Genomic DNA, 27,335 nt, shown 5'->3' on the forward strand with positions numbered 1-27,335 from the left:
CCGTCCCTCCATCACCATCCCAGAGCTCCGCCTGGCCTCATTGACACTGGTACCGACTGCAGAACACATCAATATTTACCGAGGCAACAAGTCACATCTGACGTGAGCACATGCTAGCCCTCCACCTGTAAAATTACAAAGACAAACAACAACTACCAAGAGCCTTGGTCCTGACCACCTTGACCGATGTGTAATCGGTGGTTGTCAAAGTGAGAAACACAGCAGCTAGATGAACCATAGCAATCGTGACTGTTGCAAATGGTTCCCTGAGACGATGTGGGCTGGAACAAAGATGTGCATCAGTGAAGATTTTAAAGTGTGTGGCTGTCTGAAGCATATGGCGTATTCCGACACTACACCACGACATGGCTGACAAGCTAAGCGTTGCCTCCAACTAGATCCAACAATTACCACGAGAACAGCACACACACGGCATCGCACATCGATACACACTTTCAGGATGAAAGTTGCAAGACACGTGTAGTATGTGCTTTTTACAGTAAACCCAGCACCTCTTCCCTCCCGCAGTATCCGCTGACGACTGTGACTGTTGGTACGACTCCTCCGTACAGAGGCAGCGGTGTACCAGAAGTCTTCTTCCTTACTTAACAGGCTTACCTTTAAGCCTCGCCGTGTACTGCTAATCTAGCAGAATGCACGCTGCGAAACACGGTGTCTGTAACAGTTTAGCTCCACGCCTTCCTTTTTGTAATAGTTGTTTTCATCCTGTCACACCATCTCGTCAATCCAACTCCCCTCACCTGCCTCTGATCACTCCCTCGTTAGTCCCTCATTCCCTTCACCTGGTCCTCACGCCCTTCTCACCTGCAGCCCATCCCCTCATTAGTCCCTCACTATTTAGCTCCCTCACTTCCACTTGTCCTCTGCCAGATTGTCTTGTGTTTTCGTGCCAAGTTCTCCAGCGTTATTAGAGTATATTCCTGACCTGCCTGTTCTGACCTCTGATTCTCTGCCCCGCCCCTTTTTGGACTTGTTTGCTTCTTCGACTGATCTCCCGGTTTTGACCCAGCCTGTTTCCAACCAAAGACAGTAATCTTTGTTACTCCTGTCTGAGTCGTGCTATTGGGTCCACTCTAATAGCGTCGTGACAGTGTCAAATAACCAATCTGGAGGTGGCACTTTGTCATATAGCCAGTGTTTCTAAAGGGTTCGCTGATGAATTCCGCTCTTTGCATTTCTATTGCGAGCGCACGAGTGGCTGAACTGCGGCCCTCGCTGGTCGCGTGTGCTTTGTTTAATAAGTTAAGCAGTCAGACTAACTCGTGGTGCGTTGCTGGCTGTTGACGTTTCAAAATCCTCCTCCGTCTCCACCGCTCTCTTTCTGCGCACATCTCTCTGACCCTCTCGACGAGATTAGGCAGCGGTCTTGAGGAATGTGGACTATAATTTTCCCAGACATCACGAAATGAATTGGACTGTACACTTCAAAAAAGTCTCAGGCGATCGAAGCGTGCCTAAATGGGGAGGGGGGGGTGTGGGGATACGGAACAGGAGCGTGTGGGGCAGATTGATTTTTCCTTCTCCATAGTTTTTCCTCCAATGCCCCCCGTTTCATAAAGCTCAGGACTAAGTGTTGCCTACAAAAACGGAAATAAAAGTCGAGAAACACTCCGAGGCAGTCAAGACTCAGATATTGGTTTCTGCAAATCTAATGAGACTACGGCATCCGTGTTTCAGCTCGCATGAAGAGCGAGTTATAAAAGAGCCAATTCTCCCCCTCTGGCGAAAAAGTCACGGCCTTGACATGAAAATACGTTGCAGAATCAATCCACCTCAGCTCCAGTGCAGACACAGGCTAAGAACTCATAGGTCAGGAACAGATGAAAGGGATAATTATAGGTGGGAAGAAGCCGAAGCCAGAAAGAGAGGGATGAACAGAATGTAATCACGACACCGGAGGTTGGCCGAGTTATGAATGAGTCACTACAGCGAGCAGATTTAGTTGCGCCGCCATATTGTGCTGCCAAAGAGAATCACGGGGGGAACAGTTCACAAGGATGCATTTCTTCTGGATGTGCGTTTGTTTGTCTATATAAAACTCACCAACGCACACACGCATACATATCAGTGTGACATTGATCACCAGCATCACGTGTTCATGCTCCAGCGGAGAGGAGGTCTCTTGTCTCCAGGATAGAGCCCCGTAGGTTTCTGTATGTACACACAACCTTCTCACTACTCGGTTGCTACATCATGAGCCTGCTTCCATCTCCCAGCAGCCGACAGACAGGAGTTCATCTGTGCGCATGCATATGGATGACCTGACGGAGAATCACACAGATTCACCGATGTTGACTCACCGTCTCCACTTTCGAGGTAAAAGCCAAAGCTTAATGCGGAAAATGTAAATTTAACAAGCTGCGGGAGGCGACGAGGAATCAAAGAGGACACCGGAGGGAACAGTAACCACTTTCCAGCCCTTCTAACTGCCGAGAGGAACGGAGGGTGACAGTTGATTATCTCAGGTGTGTCACGGCGGCATTGCAGCATGAAGAAGAAACATTATGGGAGAAGACAGGAATCCGTCAGGGTTACACTGACTGGAATGGAAGTTAATGAGCTCCACCAACGCAGAATTGAATGATGAATGAGTTAAATATAAAACATTATAATGAAGGAAATAACAGGAATTTGTCAGTGAGCAGATGACAGGTGATGATTTTAGTTAAAATTCTTCTGTGTATGATCGTCTTCAGGAAATATTTTAATCTCTATTGAATCATTTTACAATATTTCAGTGTTGACATATTGTGAAGTGCGTTACATATTAAGTCAATAATGAATAATTTTGAATGCGTAAATTAAATGTAACAATTACATTTCATAATCGATATCTTTGTACATCCTCCTGTATATATCTGTGGTGTTGAGGATTATAACTCCCTCTATGTCCCTGTACAACATACCAGCAAAGCAGTTATCAGGCAGTCTTTATATTAACAATTCATGGAGCCTTTCAGCATCACTTGCTTCCAACAAAAAATGAAGACATCTAAATAACCATTCAAGGACTTTTCTCAAGCTTGAGGTACCTTTAATTATAAAGCAGCAATATGCTCTCTGCAGTTTCTTTAACGGTGACTTTGGATACGTGTCAAAGCCGCGGTTACACCCGACTTTAAAGAGACTTCTGGGATCAATTGAATGGTCAAAGGAGAGCAGGATTACATCTCTGAGTGAGCAGACTGTACGTCTGTCAGGTGACTAATGGGGACAACAATTATACTGTTGGGGTCCAGTATTGAGGGAGGTGGATGTAATGTAATCACTGACACTACTCACAACTCCTTTTTCATCCTGTAGTGCTCGTTTGTGTCTGGCAGAATTGAAATGCTTTTATTATGTCATACGACAAACAGATTAACAGGATTAATATGAAACAAAAATGTAATTATCATTATAATACTGAGTGAGCATATGCTTACTACCCTTTCTTTCTTTAATCTTTAAAAACTAAATACTTTAGATCTGTGTCATAGTGCTACACAGAAACACATTTTAACTGGACTGAATAAAATGTATCAGTCCCACCGTTGGGAAATGTGCACTGTTATTGAATGTTTATACCACTTATATACCTTTTATAAAGAGGGTGATTTCATCCAAATTGCATTTGGACAACTTGACAGCATTTCAAGCCAACATTTAAAGTACCGGATCTTAACAGCTTGAAGTGAACGGGAGCAAAATTCAGTAATTGCTTTAATCTCAAAATAATGACCTTATTTCTGTGTCTTGCAATCATATCAGAGTTTCTATTGGCCCAAAGCAAACATGGGTGGGAGTAATGGACATAATATGCTTGTTGTATTGGCAGAAAAGGAACAACTGACACCTTTTAATGATATAGCACAATTTAGTAATTTATAGCAAATTATGACCGTGTCACGGACCTCTGGGTGTAATCCAGGTTGAAAGATAAGGTCGTCAGTCTCCAAACATTCAGTATTGTAGAGATCGCTCCTTTGCTTAGAGGTGTCTGTCTTGTGAGATGATACAGCTCTTTAAATTCACATCACACACATCACAGTTCAAAGATCAATAACCTTTGACAGCTTGATGTGAAGGCTGAACCAACCCATCCGACACACACTGCAGTCTGACGCGAGGCGTATTCAAAAGGAGCTGTGAAAAAGACATATCTCTATAAGAGTAAATAAGCCCTTAAACAGGGTGACTCTATTGCTGGGAGGGGATTAGTGTCGAGCTGGGGAAGGAAAAGTGTCAGAGCGAGGAGAGGAACCACAGAAGAGGAAAAGTGTGTCCTAAAACCCCGGGTCGACGGAGGTAAATTAGTGGCATCTGTGCTGGGAGCTGTTTGTTGTGTTTGATGGTAAATGCTTTGCTTTTACCTCGCCCTCTTACTCTCTCTCCTTTAATATAGGAATTACGTTATTACTCTTGCCGGAATTACAGAGAGGCACGGAGAGAAGCAGGTCCTCTGCAGTGCATTACGACTACACACACATCTGCAGCTCGAGCCCTTTAATCCTGCACGGAAGATTTTAGCAAGCAGTTTGAGCTCCTAGATCTTCCATAAATGAGCACATAGGATGAAACGGGTGTGCGTATCTGTGCCTGTATATGCACTGCATGCAAGATTAGAAGATAGCAATGTGGGTAAGAGCATCAGCTCGGGCTCCCTCAGAGATCTTCATTCTAGCACCATATTTCCCCTCTCTTATAAACCTCGTTCTCACACAGCCATTATGGGCAGCAACATATTAATCTCCATAGCACAGCCACGTTTACACTGCCTATATGTGTAAAATATAAATGATTTACATACTGTCCAACCAAGTTATTGCCTCCAGCCACACATCATCAACTCAGAGAATATCAATCAGAGCAACAGTGCAGGTGCTGCAAGCAGATAGCGCTTGTGCTGAGCAGAGCCCCGCAGTTCACGTGTACACTGATAGGGGGCAGCGTTGCCATCTGTATTGGTTTGCTACCTGTGAGCTGCGGGACCGAGTTCCTCCTTTTAATTACTTTTAAAATATGGCATATGAGTAGCCTTGCTCTTGTGCACTATGCAGCACTTAGTTGGTCCAAAGGTCTGTTACCAGGTAAACAACGGCTGCTTCCCCATGGCCATGTGACACCCTGAATCCGAGTCTGTGTGTGTGTGTTCTTCTTGATGAAACTGCGAGAATTTCCCTCCACAGAACTTTAGGATAAAACTGAAATGTGTCCCTACTTTATGGTATTCATCTGTGTGTGAGAGTGGAGAGGGGTGAAAGTACCGGCGGGATTTAACTGCCAATCCGGCAACAGCAAACAAAGTGTATATGTTGGCACTCCCCCTCCCCGTCCTGCAGAGTTACATATATTATTTAAGGACCTGAGAAGTAAAGTAACCCTGGTGGAGCGTTATCGGGAGGAGAGGTAGGACAGAGAGCCAGTGAGGACAAGGCTCTGCTTGAGGACGGGTTGCTAAGCTGAATCAATGCTGAAGGAGTCGAGTGGGGAGGGTTGAGGTCCGGATGCGTCACTTCAGTTCCTCTGGCTCCCAGTAGATACACTCACCCAGAACATCTGCCAGTGGGGCAGAGATTGATTCAGGCGTCATTCTAGCGAGGCTCTCGGGCTAATCTGTGTCTCTGTCTTGTTTGAGTTTGTGGGAAATATATGACATCGGTTGTTATACGAGGAGAATGTGATTTTTGTCAAGATAGCATTTTCTGTTCGGAGTAATTTTCTCTCTCCTTCTTGAGCTCATGAGAAACATCAACACTTGGATAGATAGAGATACATTACACACAGTTAAAACACACACAGACACACACACACAGACACACTGTGTCATGGAAAAGGACACAGCGCACAAGGCACGCGCAGGTGTGTGATTCTTTACTAAATCTCTCACGTGTGCATAAGTGTGTGTGATGTGTTCTAATTACCCATGCAGCCGTGTGTGCATGCACCATTATAAAACAATGTCAGGAACATGAACTATTATAATAATCCAATAAAATTCATTTTATAATCTAAATTTATCAAGTGGCGCAGTATTTTCCCTCTCTTGCTGTGTTCAACCCCAGTGGAGTAACCTTATATTGTACATTACTGAGTGATAATCACTTAATAAGAGACAGACTTCAATATTTGAGGCGAAGCGTCATTTGTAACATTGACGTTCAAATTTTAAAGCAACTTTTTTTTTCATCTCTACTATTGCAGATAATGATCAGGCTCCTCCGATCAGTGTTAGTCTAAACACTCCTGAAGCGGAGCGGTCACACGTAGCCTCTGCTTCCTGTTTCACAGGCGGGCTTCCTGAGCGTCAACATATGCACAGCATTATTGGAGCAGAGGAGAGACGGCAGTGTTCATTCCAACAGGCTCAGTCGTGAGTGTGTTACAGTTGTAGTATTAGATTGGGAAAGTTATGGGAATAATAATGTGCCTGCGGAGATTTCTTTCCGACTTGGAACATTCTCAATAATTCCAGAGCGGTGAAAGGTCCAAAAGACAACATTTATTGGAAAATAGATGATGTGATAATTTCCAAAGTTCACGACAAGATTGTATCGAAATATTCTGCTTTGATCCACATTTGTCGGTGTTTAACCTTTTAAAAACAACATTTCCCCTGTTGACACGAGATTGTTTGCTCTTCTTCTTGCAGAAAGGGAAGAGGACATGAACAAGGACAACATATTTTAATCCAATTCATCATTTTATTCAAATAGGGAGTGGAGATATTTGCTGAATTTTAATAAAAGTGTTTGCCTATTGAATAAATTCACATTTAATATTGAATTGAAATGATTAATATGGGTTTATTATCCCCTTGTTCATGAACTATTTGTGATTTGATGTGAGGTTTTGGGACAGGGATGTCTATGTGTACAGATTGTGAAGCACTCCGAGACAAATTTTGTCACAACTGCTCACTGATTTCAGCATTTGAGTCCTGACAAATTTCTTATTTGTGAAAATGGGCTGAATTGAATTGAATTCGTACTTTTGTCGATGGTATAGTAATAAAACATACACTGGAATAGAGATCTGGATGCTGAGTACCATGGCAACAGTGCACACCTACACATGCACGCTCGTGTTAGGAGTCACAAAGTGCATCTGGAGCGCTGGATTCTGACACACACTGAAAAGGTTGGCGTTTCTTTTCTCATGCTTCAAGTCAGTGTTGACTTTTACAGCATTTACAGTCATTTCCCCAAGCATAGAGATTTCATGTTTATGTAAAATATAACCATGAGAAATGTGTTGTTAGAATGACATTAACTGACAGTGAACGTTACATAGTTATTACATGGCCCTTACTTCTCTTGAAGCTATTCTGTGTCCACAGACTAATAGTTTTAGAGTCATGGTTGGGGGCTGAGAGGGCAATAGAGGGAAAGGGAGGAGAGAGACACACACTGCTGCGTGGCCGTGCAGCCTGGTGGGTAAAAACAGAACAAAACAGAAGAGTTTAATCTCCACACCTTTATTCTCGTCTCCTTTCAGCATCCTTTGCCTCTGGCTCTTTCTATTTCTCTTCCCCTCATCTCTCTGCTGCAGGGTCAGAGTTCAGCTTGGAGATAAGGGAATTGAAACACCATGCCCTCTGCCTCTCTGTCAGACTATCTGACTATACACTGCCATGATCAGTCCCCCAGCACAGGTCCCTGTGTTGCGCTTGAGCAGGAGTCATCCCTCTGGTGTGTGTGTGAAGGGATGTTCAGTGTCTGTGTTGGTGGAACCTGTTTCCCTGCTGTAGTATCTGAGATTCCCAGCGGAGACAAGCACACACACACACACACACACACACCATCCTTGTTTCCGCTCTCTCTGTACACCAGCCTCCAGCTCCGGGGTAACGCGCTCACTGTTACATCTGCTCTGACAACCCAAACATGCTTCAGTCCAAATGAATCGACGTGTACACGGCCACAGAACCAGGCAGCCCAAGAATCTGTCACCGGGAGCAGCTATTTGGCTAATGAATGCCACTGTCGATCACTGCACTATTTACAGTGGGGTAATGAATGCTGCTGTCGTTCAGAGTCAAAGGACATCTGCGGGGAGACTTTCTTAATGCCGTCTTGGCACGTCAACCAATTATCATGCCTTCGAGTTCAGACGCTCCGGCTGCTGCCATGACAACGGCAGATAACTAAATATTTCTCAAAAGGAGAGAGCGTGAAAAGCTAACCGACTGTTCCAGCTGGTCCGCTCTCAGGATTGCTGCCGTGAAACTTTGTGAGAGGTTAGGGTGCTGACACTGCATCAGCTTACGCTCATGATTAGCGTGTTGCATTGAAACCGCGACTAATGGTCAATCAACGCCGGAGCGTGGCGTGCTTTCGCCTGCCACACGTTGTCAGTTTAGCTTCATACTCTGCGCCCCCTGAATCACGGTCTTTTCAACAGAAGTTGGCGGCAACTTAGAGCTCCGACTGCGTCCCGAGAGAACAATACGATGAGGTCTTCAAACGGCGCGGTCATCTGCTGTGATTGAGCGTTTTGAGAAAAAGATGTGCGTCAATAGACAGAATGATCCATAGCCAGAGCAAGACCCATGGGTCACGCTCGATGCACGGATGATGGCGAGAGCAAATGAGAAGATGAGGTGCAGAGATTCTGCCTGTAAGCAAAGGATTATGGGGGAGAGTGCTGATCGCTGAATAGAAATAAATATAAAGCAGGAGAAGAGGTACAAGGGAGGCGACGCCGTGTCAGAGCCGGCTGAGGGATGAACGACAGGAAACAGAGCAGCAAGCAGGAGGGAGAAAGATGGTCAGACCAAGAGAAGAGAGCTGGAAACAGGAAGGAGACATGAGCGTGGATTGTCTGATTATCTTCAACAACTTATTTCACAGTCAGTCAAATCAGTAGGAGAAAGAAAACAGATGTTATAAATACGACTTCACTATTGTTCTGGCTAAATTCTCCTTTTTTTTAGCATTTTCTTTTCCTCACTTATTTCAAGTGGTCTTCTTCTCATCCCACTCTCAGCATCCCTCCGGCTTCCCCCGCCTCCCACGCACAGCCAACCTGACTATAAACTACGGAGAACGAGCTCAGGCGGCAGAACGGGATCTAGGAGCCTTCAATTTGCCACTTATTTTGTCTCACCAAAACCATCTGTTGGACGTACTTTCAGGCTGTGAAAGAAGGAGGTGGAACTATTCATTCTACCGCTGATGGCCTAAAAGAGACATTCAGACTCAAGTCAAGCTCGTCGTCACAGGGAGTTCTTCAGGCGTGCCGTCAAAGAACAAAACAGACACACTTTTGTAAAATAGATGCACAAAAAAAAGCACACTTTGCGATTGAAAGGGATTCAAATAGTTAATCGGTGCAACACAAACACACACACACACATGGACACACTGGTATGACTTTTATTCCCTGAGTACGATGAATTACTTCCCTTTTGAATACACGTATACTAAGTCAGAACCTTTTGACATTGCGTCTGTATTTCTTGCCACATGATGAACTGGAAGCCCGACGCCACATTGCTTCAGTATTAAGTGTTTAGTGTGTATTATGTAGTATTAAGTGTTTATTATGTAGTATTAAGTGTTTAGTGTTTAATATGTAGTATTAAGTGTTTAGTGTTTATTTTGTAGTATTAAGTGTTTAGTGTTTAATATGTAGTATTAAGTGTTTAGTGTTTATTATGTAGTATTAAGTGTTTCGTGTTTAATATGTAGTATTAAGTGTTTATTTTGTAGTATTAAGTGTTTATTATGTAGTATTAAGTGTTTATTTTGTAGTATTAAGTGTTTATTATGTAGTATTAAGTGTTTAGTGTTTATTATGTAGTATTAAGTGTTTAGTGTTTATTTTGTAGTATTAAGTGTTTAGTGTTTAATATGTAGTATATACAGTGTCTCCACTCGTCATGTGTTCTGTGTTGTGGTTCTGATGGTACTCACAGAGAAGGGCGAGCAGGAGTGTTGCGAGCAGCACGAGCTGAAGGCTGGCACGGTGGGCGTGGCCAGAGCTGCAGTGCATCTTGTTCTTCTGACAGACGCACACTTGAACTTTGAACTCTGTGTTGTTGGACAAAGGGGGCACCCCTGAGTCAGTGATGAGCAGCGGGAGCTGGTAGTTGGCTTTCTTCAGAGTGTGCAACAGCATGATTTGGGAGTGTGTGGCTGTGGGAGACACAGAAGAAGAAGAGGGAGATTTAAAGCACGGTAATCCTCCATCCTGCATGAGTTGTCCACTCAGTTTGCATTTAACAGCCGCCCGTTACGCAACGCAGAACTAAATACGTGGATCTTAACACAAAACGGAGATGCCCAAAGGAACTGTCTGCCAACTGTCGGCCATTCATGACAACTGAAGTGACACAAAGTGGCACCATTAACACTGTTACATGTTGTTGCATCACACTTTGAAATTCTTTCAGACACACCAAACACATCCTGGAGATGCTGATTTGTGCCACTAGATGCAAAGTTGCACATGTCATTTACTGTGTGCTCAAAACAATGCCCCCCGGCAGCAGTACACATGTCATAGATGCAGTGGCCCTCTTTTGTACCACCCACTCCTCTGGCTCATCGGTGTGTTTTGATTCGTGCGGCAAGAGAAGCAGAATCATCCCGAGGTTTCTACAAACCCTGATCAGCGTGTGACAAATCAACCAACAGCTGACTGTCACCACCAGATTCCCCTCTGGCAGATTCCTCCACAGGTATTTTAGTTGAAACAATCATACTGTAGTCATGTTGTTATTGTGCAATTGTGTTAATCTGTTGTGGCATTTATCCCGTTACACACACCGCACATGCACCTTCAACGTGATCACAAAGGAACGAGAGAACCGATGTTAAGAGTCTCAGTTAGTTGTTGTTGTTAAGAGTCTCACTTAGTTGTTGTTGTTGTTCCACCTCGAGCCTCCCGGCCAGCTTCAGTGTTTGTATTTAACAAATTAAATATAATTAAAATTAGCAAGCGCTTAGAGATTCTGTTCCCTCAGGACACAGACAGTCTGTTTCCCAATGTTTCCCACATTCTATGCCGAGTTGGCTGCTGGTGTTACTCAGTTATTGAAGAAATATTTCACAAATGTCTAAATTGTAATGATCTATTGGTTGAAAATGCATAAAGAAAATGCATCAGTGTTCACAAACTAACAATAAAAAATTATAGCAAGAGGAATTCAAAATGGTTGCATGGTAAAAGCTTATACATGTTTTAGAGCTCTCCTTCCACACACACACACACACACACACACACCTACACGCGCCCAGCAGAGGCGAGATGAGCTCGTGGCAGTCCGTTCCTTCTCTGCTGGCCCTATCTGTCTCTTCCAGCGGTGGTGATTGAGGAGTGTCTGTGCCTCCCTCTCCCGCTGTCAGTCACAGCGAATACCTCTGGGCAGGTGTTCAGCTCTGCTCTGTCACTCACACAGACAGCACTGCCGCTGATGCAACCCCGAATCAATGTCTTGGTAATCTGTCTATCCTCCTCTTCATCCTTCTATTATTTTTCTTCTCATCCTCGTCATGCGAGCCGTACTAGTTACGGTGTATCTGCTCTGTGGTCAGCGTGGATGGTTGTAGAATTGAGCCTGGATTGTTCTTGCAGTGATATTTACTTTTGTTACCCCCCCCCTCATCCTTCTCACACTTTCTTTTCCTTCATTTGTTTGTTTGCCTACATCCCCCAGGGTGCGTTTTGTAGTGAGAATGGACTCAATGCTCATAAAATAGTGATATAACAGGAAAGACAAAGTGACTTGTGTACACGGATACACCACGTTTGGTGCTGTGGTCTGTCAAGGTTGTTGTTGGAGCACACATGTATGAAACATGTATGTATTGTTGTTTTTCAATCGGTGAACCATTTACTGTTCGAAGTAGAATACTCACAGTTAACCCTGGTGACCTTCCATGTTTTATCGAGGCCGAGCTGTTTCCCCAGCTCTATCTTAAAGGGTGCGGCGTTGGGCGCGAGGTCCATGTCCCGCCCCCCAACTATGACCACGTTCCTGTCCTGGGCGTCTTCACACACCTGCGCTACAGACGGCACCACAAAGGGGGCATTGTCATTGTAGTCTTCCAGGTGAATGACCAATGATCCGGTCCCTGTGGCTGGAGGGCTGCCTGGAAACAGACACAATAGACACATGTTAGGAAGGGACAGGCCAGAGTGAGGGTAGTGTGCTGCTCATTGGGTGCAGCATCTGAACAGCAACGATCTGGGCGGATGTGAAAAGAGCTATAACACAATGTGGCTGCAGTTAAACTCATGACTCATGTACTCATGATTATTTTAAAGCTAATTCTCCGTTAAATAGTTTTCATTCTGCCATGACGAAAAAAAATGTTAAAGCATAACCTGATAAAAAAACTCGAAATGCCAACAAACCTAATGAGATCCATCCTGATCCTTTCTACTCCGCTGACCTAATTCAACCCAAACGAAACAAAAGCGTCTCTAATTATAATGCCGTAAGAGCATGAATCACAGTGGCTCGTGTTTTGCAAGAGAACATTTTGACTTGGCGCAGAGCCTGCTTTTGAGCTGTCTGAGATTACACCTCATTGAAGGATGCAGGGTGAAAAAGCAGCTTGGCTCTTTTCTATTACGGCTCTCTGTTCCACCGCGATTAGGTTATTTTTAAAAATCCACACGCCATCCACAACAGCCCCGGAGGTCAGTCAGCAATTAACACCTAAAGACAAGATCTGTTATTACAATAAGGGTCCTCTCCACCTTTTCAAGGTACAATACTAATACTACTAATATATTTTCACACAATTGAGGGCAGAGAGCGGGGAACAAACAAGTCAAGATATATGTGACATAAATGTCAAGAGATGCTGAAATTAAACCCAGTGGGGGTTTACACGGTGACGTTGAAGCAGCACACACTCAGCAGGAAATGTTCCCGCCATGAACTGCTGATAATGTGAAAGTTAACTTTTTAGGACATACAAAAAAAAACTAATGAGGCAAAATCACTGGAGGGTTTTTACAAGTTGAAATATGACACGTTTAGACTTCTTGGTAAATCTTTTTTCCAGTTAAATTATAGATGGATCATCATTTTAACCAGATATGAAAAATAGGAAGCTTTCTGTTCCATTACTGAGTGAATACAGTTTCAGATGACAACAGCGGCAGATTTACCGCCTAAAGGCACACATTTTGAATCAATGGATTTATTTTCAGACACAGACAGACAAAAAAATGTCTGTCCATTTGTTGATTTTGTCACTTGAAATAAGAATGAGTTTAAACTTCATCAATTGGTAGTTGCTGCAATACCCCTCCTATCGGGTCCATGGTAGTTGCATCAATATTGATGTCAATAAATAAAAGTGAACGAAAACACATTTTCCCATGTGGGCATATTGGGGTTGGTACGTGGCACATACCAGATCAAACTCAACATTTATTATTAATAAAGGTTAAGCTGCAATGACCTCAAACCTAAAGTCTATGGATTGATTATTTGGATGTCAGATGATCAGTACTGACTCTATATAAATGATTTCGGTCCATCCTAATCCCTCAATCACATTATTAGCATTGGAAAAACACTCAGGACTCAGACTTGACTTGGACTTGATTGCCTTGGACTTGGTCTTAACTCGACTGGACCTGGTCTTAGAATTGACTACACACCTGTCTTTCACTCCTAAGATTACATTTTTAATCAGGAATCGATTTGGGATGGAAACGTGATCCCAAGAATTTAAAGTGAAGTGAATTGTGTACACTCCTAGTAGTAAGTAAATAAGCGGTCAATAAGTAAGCTGGACATGCCGATGATGTCGTCTTACATTAGATCACAGAACCCTCCTATTATTGATATTAGTACCTCTCCTCATGAACACCACTTCAACATGTTGAGAAAACCAAAGCTTGACGAGCCGACCGTGTTCAACCATTGATAAGCATTGATTGGCCATCACTGCTTGGTGGAGGACTTTAAGTATTGGTCAGTTATTTGCCAGATTGAATGACGCAGTATTAAATAAAAAAAACAAATTGAAGAGAATTCCCAAAACGTTTGACGTGTTGTTATAATTTGATGTCACCTACAGTACACAACCTATGGGTGTAAACATGCACCGCAATAGCCCCGGTGCATACTGCACGAGTCCCTGTGCGGGAAGCGCTCACATTGGAAAATCCCCCAGGCGACACAACAGCAATGTCAAATTCACCTGAAAATAATCCAGATGGAACATTTCTCATCTCCATGCTGGGGCTTTTTATTCATGCAAAACCTTTTTAAACAGAAGCAACATCAAGTTGCCCGGGCTGCCAAATACCTCTGGCAGGGCGATGGAGGCAAGTGTCCAAGTGTTAAACAGTTACAATGCGTGTGATGCATCAACGTGTGTCAACTGTATGCCAAGTGGATCGGAAACCTCACAGGCAGGAGTCGGGGCAGACTCAAGGATAATGGCAGTAATCCAGGGCCTACTCACCCTGCCTGCATTCCCACCAACCCAAAGAATAAAAACAAATATGATTTGCTCACTGTGCCAGAACAAAAGAAGCGGCAATAACAGTAAAGTTAATATACTTCCCTCAGATGGTTTGGTGGTTGGAGAGAGAAAAACTATATTTTCATTCACAACAGAGAAATTAATGACGGATGGCAGAGGCAAGTCTGTCCCATACACCTGCAGCTAAAACATGTTCTGCTTCATGGCAGTCTGCAGGGAGTCCCATCTAAAACGGTTAAGTGTTTCTCAAATAATCATCACGATCCGTTTGTTTGCGAAATTCAAAACTTTAATTTAATTCTCAGCTGTAAAGCCATCAGCAGACTGTGATTGGGAGAGGGAGCCAGAAATCACTTTGGCATTTCAACTGTATAATAATGGTGAAATGACTCGCTTGATGTTCTGCATGGAGTGGCGGAATGAAACAAAACAGCAAACAGCCCTTATTGTCGATAAGTACGGCCGTGACGATATCAGCGGTGGATCAAGAGCAGCCGAAACAGCAGCTCTTCAGGCGAGACCCGAGATAATCTATTATCACTCGACACCAAGAACGTGAGGAGGGGGCTCGGATCCCCCGCCAGTGAAAAAGAGATGAACATTTCAACCCATTTGTGGTGGGAGAGGCCCTCTCTGTGCTTGGCTAGCTTTAAATGAAGCCGTTTGTCATAAATGAACACTCCCCACACCTAATCACTCTAATTCTCGGCTGCTCACTTCTCCCACTCCTCCTTATCCTTGCATCACGCCTATGTCATCATCAGTGGAGCTGCCGGCCTCGACTTCACACCGCTCGGTCACTAAAGTTCGGATTAAACTGCCTGGAATTTATGGATCTTTTCCGCTATATTTCTACCGCACGTTAGGCACTAAAACTTAAATAAAAAGTAGAGGTAATATTAAAGAAAGGGGACATGTGGGGGGTTTGCTGTGCCAAAAGAACCTGTGCATGCAAACTGTCCTCTTATTGTCTTATTGGTTATAGACAGTGTCAAACGTTAGCTATCAAACTGTGCAGGTAGTTCCGGTCGAGGTAACGGAGGTTTCAGTCAACAACATCATGGAAATGAGAACAAAGGTCTTTGCTCTATCTGCCTAAAGTGTGTGTGTGTGTGTGTTTGTGTGTGTGTGAGTAATCCTGTAATGTTATGTTTATGTGTTATGTGGGCTTGTCTCGCTTCCTCTAGTAACTCAGATAGCAATTGTCTCAATGGTCACGTCGGTGGGTAGAGAGTAATAAAGCATTAGCAAATAACTAGTGAATATGACAGTTTAGTTTTTACAGTTCTGCTCAAATGTCCTTTCATAATGCACAATTCAAGTAAAATTCGGATTTATATCTCTCTGAACTTGTTATTATTAAACTCTCTAATGGTTCTGAGTTGTTCTATGTCCACGACTGAAGATGTATTCATCTACTTTGTCTCCAGACTACGTGTCCGCTATACTCTCTGGGGCTGTACTTTGTTAAAGCAGTTCTTAGAGTTAAATGCTTCAGTCAGCATCCTAACATAAATATATAACATTAACCAATATTTACCACCATTAGTTTTTCCTGCATTTTTTCACAAACCAAACATTTGGACAAACACAATGTTATACCTGATGGTGCCACTACTTTGACAATTAAGGAATCACCTAAATAGGTCCAGTTCATCCTGAGGGGAACATGAATGCCTGATCCGAAGTTCATGGCAATCTGTAAAAACCTTGTTCATTAAAAAAATCTAAACCGTCAACCTCGAGGTGTCTCGAGAGGAGAAGTCTGGGAACCACCAAAGGCAGGAGGCTTCACCATCTTGGGACCAGAACTCTGTGCACACATTTCCATTGTAATAACTGTAGAGACAGACATGCTGAGGCCTCCCTGGAGATGCTCTGCTAGCATGGCGAAAAAACTATCAGCTCCCCAATTATATAACAGGAAAGACATCTTTCTCTGCATAAACCTTCTCTCCCTGCCTTTATTATAGTCCAGCTCCCGTCAGCTGTTGACCCAGTAAAGTGTTCTGCTAAACTTAATCCCAATTTGGCTGCAAGAGAGTATGTTTCTTCAAACATAAAGTAATATAATTATATTTGAGGCTCTGACATCTTGTCTTTTACCAACAGGTTAGAAGAACATAAATGTGGGTGGAAATCTGTGCGCGGATTAGTTCAGCAGCTTTGTGACGGTTTAGTTCGACTGCAGGGATGAAATTAGAATGTTTTGAATTTCAAAAGCAAGCAACGTCTTTGTTAAAGTGCTTTTTTGTAAAATAGATATTAAATGGTGTATCACGCTCCAAAGCTAAAATTAACACGTAGGGATTGATTCTGATAAATTGGTTTCAGAGCATGAATTAAACTAATTAACGAGTGAGTTTAGATTTAATTGTCTTTAATAATAAAAGGAGCAAAGCCCTCAGGGCGCGTTCAGGCAGACGACTCACACATGACAAACGCTACTTCAGTAAATGCATCATATACATAGCCATATATATATTTATATATATATATATAGCTTTGCAATACGGCAGACAATTACAATGATTTGGTCATTTATGCCACTACTGCACTTATCATTTGCAAACAATTTCTGTAAAATGCCATCTGGCAATGCTTCTGCTGCTCCTGCAGCATTTCAGAAGCACCGCCACCACCTCCTCCACCCTGACACCACCTGTAGGCATTAATTAGAAGTTAGCTTGTGGGGAGAGACACCAAATACAATCTCTGTGTATACTGGACTATAAATACACTATCATTTATTTAAGCTTATCAACCTTTGGGATACAAGCTATCAGGCAAGAATATTGATAAAGGATTATTTATTATATTTCAAACAATGAACGTTGGATAATTATGTTGATGATGATGATGATGATGATGAAGCATTATAAGAACAAAAACAGGTGGAAGCGTACTGATAAAATCAAACAATAAAGTATCGTGCTTCCAGACTGATGAACAAATATTGAAACAGCAGGCAAAACTTTTCAATTGTATAAATTAAAAAAGATAGATATATATATATATATATATACTGTATGTTGTTCTTTTTCTCCTCTTCCCTTCTTTGCCCTTGGCCCCTTTTTTTAGATGCATGTTTGTTTGTGTTCATATATATATATGATATTTATAGATGTACAGTACTTGTGTGGAGATTGAAATACATCCCATATTACTACCGAACCTCAATTGACGGCCCTCACTCATCCATTAACCGGACATGAGATGGACGCACGGACGCTCCTCAGTTTGCTCTTGTCCTCTTATGTTTCGTCTTACTTCGCATACGTAGTAGATGTGTTCATGTAATTGTCTGCACTTCCTTTCTCCTCTCCTTTCTACACAATAAAACACGTATTCTATTACTTAGTCCACCCAGGATAATCATGGTGAAAGTGGATCTAATTTCCAATACATTTGTGAGCACATGTATCATGTTTATTTGCGATAAAGCTATTTTTAGACAAAAACTACAGTCTTCCAGAAAAACTACGTTTGTGGGATGGATTCAGAAAAGATGTACTTTGAGGAATTTCTTCAAGGACCACCTTCATCACCTTTTAGGCTTTACCCTCCTGCTCCATCTTTATCGTCTACCACTACTCCCAACACCTCCACCTGCCCGTGGCTGGCAGTCAGACAGCCCTGTTATTCTCCCGTCTGCCCAGAGACGAGAGGAGCAGGCGGGCTGATTGACTCATGGGGCCGTCCGGGCTAATCCACAGCTAGAGGCCGCAAACTAACCTTTCTTTCTCTCCCCTCGCTGCTGTCTCTCTATGTGACCCCCAAACACTCTTTTTCTCCCGACACTGTGGCTCTAGGCTAATGCTCCATTTATGTCTGACTGTCACTTTCTGTTGTTATCGCTTTATGTTTTTCTTTCTGTTGTCTGACTTTTTCCTCCTGCCGTTGTAAAGGAGGAAGGAAAGACCGGTTTGTGGCCAGCGGCGGTTTAAAATGCACCAATTTCTGCCCCAGCGCGGTGTGGTGAGTGTAACATCCACGATCTGTTTGCAGTCTGTCTGTCCTCTTGGGGAGGAAATGTGTTTCAGAAGGGGAGTCGAGGGCAGGGAGCAAAACAAATTTGAACAACAGCCAGTTCCATTTTTCGGTTCACGGTTCCATCATTTAAGTCCAACATTTGATCAGTTTTTCTTCGTGTGAAATAAGGGCTCTGGCATCACAGGATTTTAAAAAGCCCACTTGGAGGCTGCAACAGGACTCTTCTTATCTGGATAATTTTCTTTTTCTCATTAGAACCACTATTACATACCAGGGCAGCTCGGGTAAAAACAACCAGTGGATGTTGCCCTTGGCTAGAAATATTCAGCATTGTTATTACTATGATTATTTTCCTCGGCCACATAAAGGTGTGTGATGAAGGAAATGAAACAACAACAATCAGGGACCACAGGTAGCCAGGAGCAGGGTCCTCGTATGAGGAATGGCTCATTGGAAAATGTCACAATACATCATGCTGCAGCTTAACAGTCAGGAAGACTCATTTACAGGTGGACCACGGCAAGGCAACAGAGCAGAAAGAGAACAGACGAAACAACATCTACAATGAGAAATGTGAGAGAAGCATTACATGATATCATATGAGGTGTATGCCATGCCAACAAAATTGACTGAAATCGAGATAATTCTATTCCCCATCACTTTACATTGCTCTTCATCACAACGTGCACATACAGTAACAGCACAACACTGAGTCATCCCGTTTATCTTCATGGACTGAAACAGCTTCCCGAGTCCATTCTTGTGAAAACTGTTCACAACTCCAATCAAACACACCCAGCCGCAGTAGAGGCCATAATGAGTTCACATTGTTTTAACCCACAGGGCAACAATAACAATATCCCACGAGGGTACAGAAACACCAAGGTTTGTTTGTATTGTACATACAGTACGATAACAGGAATAAGGGAAACAAGTAGCATTCAAATGACTGTGTGTGTGTGTGTGTGTGTGTGTAAGTTACCTCTGACATCCCGTGCTCTCACTGTAATGCTGAAGGATTCAGCATCCTATCTAGTTTAGTATTATCTCCGTCTTGCCACTGCACGAGTCTCAGACCTTGTTAAAGCTCCCCTCAGATAACCCAATTCATTCTGTCCCATCACTCATCAGTGCCCTCAGGGCTTCGGCAAACACTATCACATGACGCCTGCTAATCTTATTGGCTGATCAGAACTGTAAATGAACCCAGCTAGAGCCAATTACAAAAGGCACAAGTCATTAAGAGAGATGACTTCGGGGAGAGAAGCAGTGCCGGGGACAGGTGCCTCGCAAATTACTTTCAGAATAGAGTTTGGGTTATCCGTCGCTGGCTATTATGCCAAGTGATTGAAGAAGGAAGGTATTGATACGGCTTAAAGTAGGCTTACGCCGCAAGCTCTTTTTGTGGTAATTAAACACCTTAATTGCCCCCATCGGGAGACTCCCTGTTTTGGTCTGCTCCCGGAAAAACTCTGCGACAGGATTTTTACTGTGATTAGGTATCAGATCAAAATGAGAAAATAAAGTGTCTACAATTTAAAGTGAAACCACTCTATTTAACTTGGTTAAACATACAATATTCACAGCATTTTAGCATCATTTCAGCATTTAATGGCCTATTGAGCCAAACTCAAATATAAAAGAGCTAGTTTTCCCCCAAATTTGTTTCATATTCAAACATTATTAAAAGCCTTATACAATCACTTGTTCTCCTCCTGATCCTCATTGCCAGATTGTCTATAGAACTTTTTTTCACAGCAAGTATTTTGACATGTTGAAGCTCAAGTGTAAATAATACAATGGCTGAATTTCATTTAGCTTCTTTGGTTTCAGGGTCCTAATGCGTATAATAATTGTGCATTCTAGCCCACTAACTCACTTTATGGTTTACTGGGACAATTCACATTGTTATTATGCTATTAGATATGTTATTAGAAATCTCTTAATTGCATCCACATTTCCCTCAATATCATCTGGTCCACGGATGTTAGTCCTCCCCCCGACGAGGAGAGAGTAATCGGGGAAACAGATTTTTACAGAAATGAGACGTCCTTTCCTCTGAACCGTGTTCTCGAGGGACAGAACCAGAGCACAGCTGCATCAGATGTCAGTCGGCTTCAACAACTCTCTGTTGCAACTTCGGATGTTTTAGATTTTAAAAGATGTGTCCTACATTGTCCGAATAATTACAATAGTTTTCATACTGTTTTACAGATGAGTCAAAGCAGTGTGTGAATGTCCTTCTCTTTTTAGACACATGACCCATTTCTACATTGCTACAGCAACACACATCCATGTGTTTTACCTTGTTAATGAAAATATACCTTATATATATATATACAAAACAATTAGTAATAATAAAAATAATACAAAAATATAAAGAATAACACTTGTTGAGTTGGTTCAGTTATTGTTCTGTCCACTAATGTTCCAGAGCAGTCCAAACAGCGGCAGCGGCCAATCACAAACAGATTTCCAATAAAGGGGTGTGTCACTCTGATGAAAGACTGGCGTGAAGGCTGGTCATGTTCGTCCTCACTCAAGTCTCCTCGGGGATTCCTCCTCGCCGCTCAGAGCATTGGAGCGGCCTTCATTGTGTTGGACTGGAACAATTTCGGTTCAAGTCAGGAGCAGAGGAACGATCAAATAACGGAACCGGGAGGTACTCAGTCATTTTAAAAGGCCTAGCCAATCGGCCAGGTAAGCCTAGAGCCAGAACCATATTCTTAGAGAAACAGAAAAGAATGATCAGCAAGTTGAAAAGTCACCTAGCTACGCCTCCAGAGGAAAACTCAGGGGTAAAATGTACTAGATTTCAACCGCTATACCAATCGTACCAATAGTTGATGAGATATCTCACTGAAAACCACAAGAGAAGTCAGAGATAACATAATTATGTGTGTCTCATCATGTGGGAACAATGCATGGGAGACACTTTATAATATGGCTTATCTAGACACATTCCAGCATTAGTGCACGTGTGACCCGCAGGAGAGGAACAATCACTGGAAGTATTGTCATTATTTGTCGTTCGTCGCCGAACATTGCTGTCAAGAACAAAGTAAATTGAGGCTGATATGACAAGTACAGCGCGGCTCGAGAAATTCTGTGTCGATTCTACGTGAAAGGTGTTAATTGAGCTGGCCTTTACAGCAACCGCAAAGCTGCTCGGCTGCCTAATTAAAACACCCAAAAGCCCTGCATATCACACTGCCACCATCCAGCCCAGAGTGACACAACACACGCTGACATATACAGATGGTGCCTTTAACTTCTCATCAGGAACAGCCTCTGACTGATTCCCTTTGCTGGTCTAATGTCATGCTTCGAGATAAAGTGAACAAAATGCTCCATCAGCCATGTTTGCGTTGTTCCATCATCTGGCTTAGTTTTTCATTATAGATAGATAGATAGATAGATAGATATATACTTTATTAATCCCCAAGGGGAAATTTGTCGAGTCAGTAGCAGCAACACACAAGAATAAAAAAACAAAACACAAAATATAAGAAGGGTTAGGGTGATCTGGCAAGAGGTGAACTGTTGTAGAGCCTCATAGCCGTCGGCAGGAATGTTCTCCTGTATCTCTCCTTGTGGCAGCGGAGCGTGAGGAGACGTCTGGAGAAAGTCCTCCTCTGTCCCTGTAGGAGGTGGTGGAGAGGGTGGTCCGGGTTGTCCAATATGGACACCAGTTTCTTCAACGTCCTCCTCTCCACCACCTGTTCCAGGTGCTCCAGCTGGCAGCCGATGATGGAGCCAGCCTTCCTAACCAGTTTGTTAAGACGGCTGGTGTCACCGGCTCGATGCTGCTCCCCAGCAGACAATGGCAAAGTGCAGCACACTGGCCACAACCGACTGGTAGAATAACTCCAGCATCTTGCTGCACCGTTGAAGGATCGAAGCTTTCTCAGGAAAAAGTCGACTCATCCCTTCTTGTACACAGCGTTGATGTTGGCCTTCCAGTTCAGTCGGCTGTCGATGGAGAGGCCCAGGTACTTGTACTCCTCCACCATGTCCACGTCCACTCCCAGGACACTCAGAGGTGTAGGAGCTGTCGCCTTCCTCCTGAAGTCCACCACCATCTCTCTGGTCTTGGCCACGTTCAGCCGCAGGTGGTTCTCATCGGCCCACTTTACAAAGTCACTCACCACTGCCCTGTACTCCTCCTCCCGTCCATCCCTAATACACCCGACCACTGCAGAATCATCAGAGTACTTCTGCAGATGGCATGACTCCGTGTTGTACTGGAAGTCACTGGTGTACAGGGTGAAGAGGAAGGGAGACAGAACAGTTGCCTGTGGGGCTCCAACATCACTGACCTCTCCATCTTTACTACCCACTCGTCTCATAACCGTTTGGATCCCCGTCATTTAAAACGACACCCACATCTCTTCATATCTCCACAGAGAAAGCCAGCGATGTGCTGGGAGGGGGCGCATTTTAATCTGAATATACTTACTTTCCACATGACCAATAGTTTCAGTATTTTACAAAACAAGCATCCTGGTATCACTGCACTCAAACCGAGGCTCTCGTGCTGAGTGGCCAGAGGCGTGTTTGTCTTCGCGTGCAGGGCGATCACTTCTGATCTGCGGATGAATCAGTATCCCAAGGACACGAGCGAGGCGGGCGGGGCCTGATAACGGCCGCCACAGAGACCCCGGCAGAGCCGAACAGAGGCGTTCTTTAATCACAGGAGTGAGCCTGTTTACAAGGTGGCGACTTCCCCCAGAGGTTCAAGTCGCGACACGAAAGGCAGAGGTGGTCACGGAGGGACAGGAGGCGGGAGCCAGAGGTTGAGTCGGCGCTGCTAAAGTGCTGAAGTCAGAACGACAGCCTGTATTTGGGGTTAATGAGGCGACGCGGCAAGACAGGCGACAGGAGGCAAGACCATGTCGAGCTGGGATCTCCTGCGCAATCTAGAGCATATCCCATTACACTGCCATTATCCTGGCTCAAGATGCATTGAACCCCACACACACACACACCTTAACGCTGGCGTCATCCCTGCCTACTGCTCCACAGGGTCAAATATGATTGGCTGGGAAAGAACACATTTCTTCTGTGTCTCTATGAAGGGATTGACACAATAGTGGTATATATATATATATATATACAGGACTGTCTCAGAAAATTAGAATATTGTGATAAAGTTCTTTATTTTCTGTAATGCAATTAAAAAAACAAAAATGTCATGCATTCTGGTTTCATTACAAATCAACTGAAATATTGCAAGCCTTTTATTCTTTTAATATTGCTGATTATGGTTTACAGCTTAAGAAAACTCTAAAATCCTATCTCATAAAATTTTAATATTTCCTCAGACCAAGTAAAAAAAAAGATTTATAACAGCTGAGTGTTTGTCAAGGCTCAGGAAACCCTTGCAGGTGTTTCGAGTTAATTAGACAATTCAAGTGATTTGTTTAATACCCTACTAGTATACTTTTTCATGATATTCTAATATTTAGAGATAGGATATTTGAGTTTTCTTAAGCTGTAAGCCATAATCAGCAATAAATCAGAATAAAAGGCTTGCAATATTTCAGTTGATTTGTAATGAATCCAGAATGCATGACATTTTTGTTTTTTTAATTGCATTACAGAAAATAAAGAACTTCATCACAATATTCTAATTTTCTGAGACAGTCCTGTATATATACCACTACCGTTCAAAAGTTTGGGATCACTTAGAAATGACTTTATTTTTCAAAGAAAAGCACTATTTTTTCAATAAAGATAACATTAAATTAATCAGAAATACACTCTCTACATTGTTAATGTGCTAAATGACTATTCTAGGTGGAAGTGTCTGGTTTCTAATGAAATATCTCCAGAGGTGTATCGAGGCCCTTTTACAGCAACTATCACTCCAGTGTTCTAATGGTACATTGTGTTTGCTAATCGCCTTAGAAGACTAATGTCTGATTAGAAAACCCGTGCAATTATGTTAGCACAGCTGAAAACAGTTATGCTGGTGATATAAGCTATACAATTGGCCTTCCTTTGAGCTTGAAGTTTGTAGAACAAAATTAATATTTCAAATATTAATCATTATTTCTAACCGTGTCAATGTCTTGACTATATTTTATATTCATTTGATAAATAAAAGTGTGATTTTTCATGGAAGACACGAAATTGTCTGGGTGATCCCAAACTTTTGAACAGTAGTGTATACAGGACTGTCTCAGAAAATTAGAATATTGTGATAAAGTTCTTTATTTTCTGTAATGCAATTAAAAATTTTAAATATTAAAAGAATAAAAGGCTTGCAATATTTCAGTTGATTTGTAATGAATCCAGAATGCATGACATTTTTGTTTTTTTAATTGCATTACAGAAAATAAAGAACTTTATCACAATATTCTAATTTTCTGAGACAGTCCTGTATATATATCACATATATATATATATATAGCCAGTAAAAGTGATCTGAAGACAGGGAAGAGGCAAGTAAACACCTTGAGGATTCATATAAGCCTATATTGGTTAAATGACATGTGACGGAGCCGTTGATCTTACTATTTAATGTTCATACCCAAATACAGTATACTTCATGTCATTGTCCCGTCTTTTACATTTTCACTTCCCTCCCCAAGTCTCTGGAGCTCGTCTCATTTTCTTCCACGTTTCTCTTTTAGTCTCCCAACACTGAGCTGTTACTATATTTGTTATTCTATTAGACCGAGTCTGCCCTTTAGCTCGTGCTCTCTGGGCTCTTGTATAATGGATTCTTTGGAAAGTTGGAGAAGTCCGTCATGGCTGACTTCGAGCATTTACGATGTCTGTTTCTGCCACCAGCTCAGTCCCAAATCCCCTATTAATCAAACATTGATTCATCAACAGCTAAATCAGGGTTTAATGGCGTTTCTTTCTACATTCCAAAGCTGGAGACCTAAAAGGCTGAGCTGTCTGTAAACACTGATCTTCACCAACGTTACCGTTTCTATTCTATTCTTGGCCGGAGGATTTTAGTGCACTGTGCTGACACACACTGGCTCATTGTGCTTTATTATTTAGTTTGGGGGAGCCGCATCACAGCTGGCTAAAGACAAAATATGAGTCTAGGAATCTGCATTTAGCTTTCCAGGCTGCCTCCCTGTGTGCTGCTGACACGCCGGACCGCTGCAGGGAACCGTCGTGTCTGGAACACAGCACTCCGCCCAGTACAGCCATGAGCCGCACACTGGTTCCCAGCACTGAGTATGGCAATGAGGCAGCACAGTGGCAGACATCGTACACAAAGATGGACACATGTAGAGGCGGTGCACACACACGAGCGGTGCACACTCACGTACATGCACACGCACACGCACACACACACACACACACACACACACACACACACACACACACACACACACACACACACACACACACACACACACACACACACACACACACACGGTATCTCTGTTACTGACAGCCGACTACCACTGTAAGTCTTTTTCTCTCTTTTGAGGGAGGAGATGATGAACCTATTATGTGGACCTGTCACAGAGCGACGGGCACACACACACACACACACACACGCACACACACATTCAAAGTCAGCATCCCCTCTCTCTCCTTCTGCCTCCTGCTTCTGATTTAAACCAGAGGGGATGTGATCTGACTGTGATGAATGCTGAGGCTTATCACACTGCCAGGTATTGTGCGTGAATGTGTGTGTAATGCTTAATATTCCCGTGCTTAACAAATGTCTCTTTGAGGTTGGCTAACACACACGTGCACACACCCGGAGTGCTAAATGGAGGCCACCGCTTCGTACGTCCACGTGTTCAGAGCAAACACCGCTCAGCTCTTTTGTGCATAACGTAAGAGTATTTAATAAGAGTATTTAATAAGTGTATTTAATAGGGGGTTTGGTGGCAGCAATCACTGAAGATTACACGCGTGTGAGTGTTTGTGTGCCACCGTGTTCCACACGACTGGGGCTTTGATAATGTATTCGTGCCTCCCGATGACAAATGGCTCCCACCAGGAGGCGGTTTAACATTTAAATGAGGAGCAGGAGAAAACATTGAGTGGATACGCAAGGGGCAGGCGAGAGAGGCACTGCGTTTACCCGGACAAAGACTTTAAAAAGCCGAGCATGAACGAACGCGCAACTTCAAATCAGCCACACACAAACACACAGATCCGCCGACACGGAATATACAAAAAACTAATGTGAAGGGAGGAGGGGGGGGGGGTAAGATGCTGGAACAGCTGGCGTCCCGGCGGGGAATCATAGAGCAGAAGAGAATTTGTTGGCGTGCAAAACCAGCAGCTCCTGATGAGAGTTTATATAAGCAGCCTGTCAAGCCCTCTGCTCTGGCTGGAACAATATCTCCTCAAACAATAGCGCCCGCCCTGCCGGCCTGCCGGGTTCCTGCATCCCACGCCAAACTGGGTTGTTGTTGATGCACTGATGAAGGTGAGCACATGCAAATAAACCGATTTACACTCAGACATGCACATGCTCCTCCGATATGACCCGTACACCTTCTCCAGTTTGGTTTCCTTGCTTTCTGTTACCGATATGTCCTGATTGTTTGTTTGTTTTGTATACTTTCCATTTTTTGTTTTGTTCTGTTTGTCACCGTCTCTTGTCCCCATGTAAAGCGTCTTTGTGTATGCAGAAAAGCACGATATCAATTTGAATTATTATAAATATTATTATTAGTATTACTATTACATGCATATGTGTGTGTGCACAAATGGAGTGCCTTTCTTGTGAATGAGGTTGATTGCTATGGCAACAGAGGGTAACCTCCTGACTACACACTCACATTCTCCAGCTGAGATGACCCTTGACCTTGACACTAACATTATCATGACTGCACTCCCTTGTCAAGCCCCCAGATCCAATGTTCCCAAGAGAAAGTGCGCTCCATTGTTCTC

General features: G+C 43.1%; 1 protein-coding gene across 1 annotated transcript in view; it reads right to left on the reverse strand.

The window, feature by feature from the left end:
* Window positions 1-27,335, reverse strand: part of cdh13 (cadherin 13, H-cadherin (heart)) — a 289,694-nt gene that overhangs the window by 2,803 nt on the left and 259,556 nt on the right. The window contains exons 13-14 of the mRNA XM_056415719.1: window positions 11,865-12,098; window positions 9,918-10,139 (exon numbers count right to left, since the gene is read on the reverse strand). Of these exons, the coding sequence (XP_056271694.1) occupies window positions 9,918-10,139; window positions 11,865-12,098 (456 nt within the window). The remainder of the gene's footprint in view (window positions 1-9,917; window positions 10,140-11,864; window positions 12,099-27,335) is intronic.

This window comes from Pseudoliparis swirei, chromosome 6 (genome assembly GCF_029220125.1).
Source record: "Pseudoliparis swirei isolate HS2019 ecotype Mariana Trench chromosome 6, NWPU_hadal_v1, whole genome shotgun sequence".
NCBI classification, from domain to species: Eukaryota; Metazoa; Chordata; class Actinopteri; order Perciformes; family Liparidae; genus Pseudoliparis; species Pseudoliparis swirei.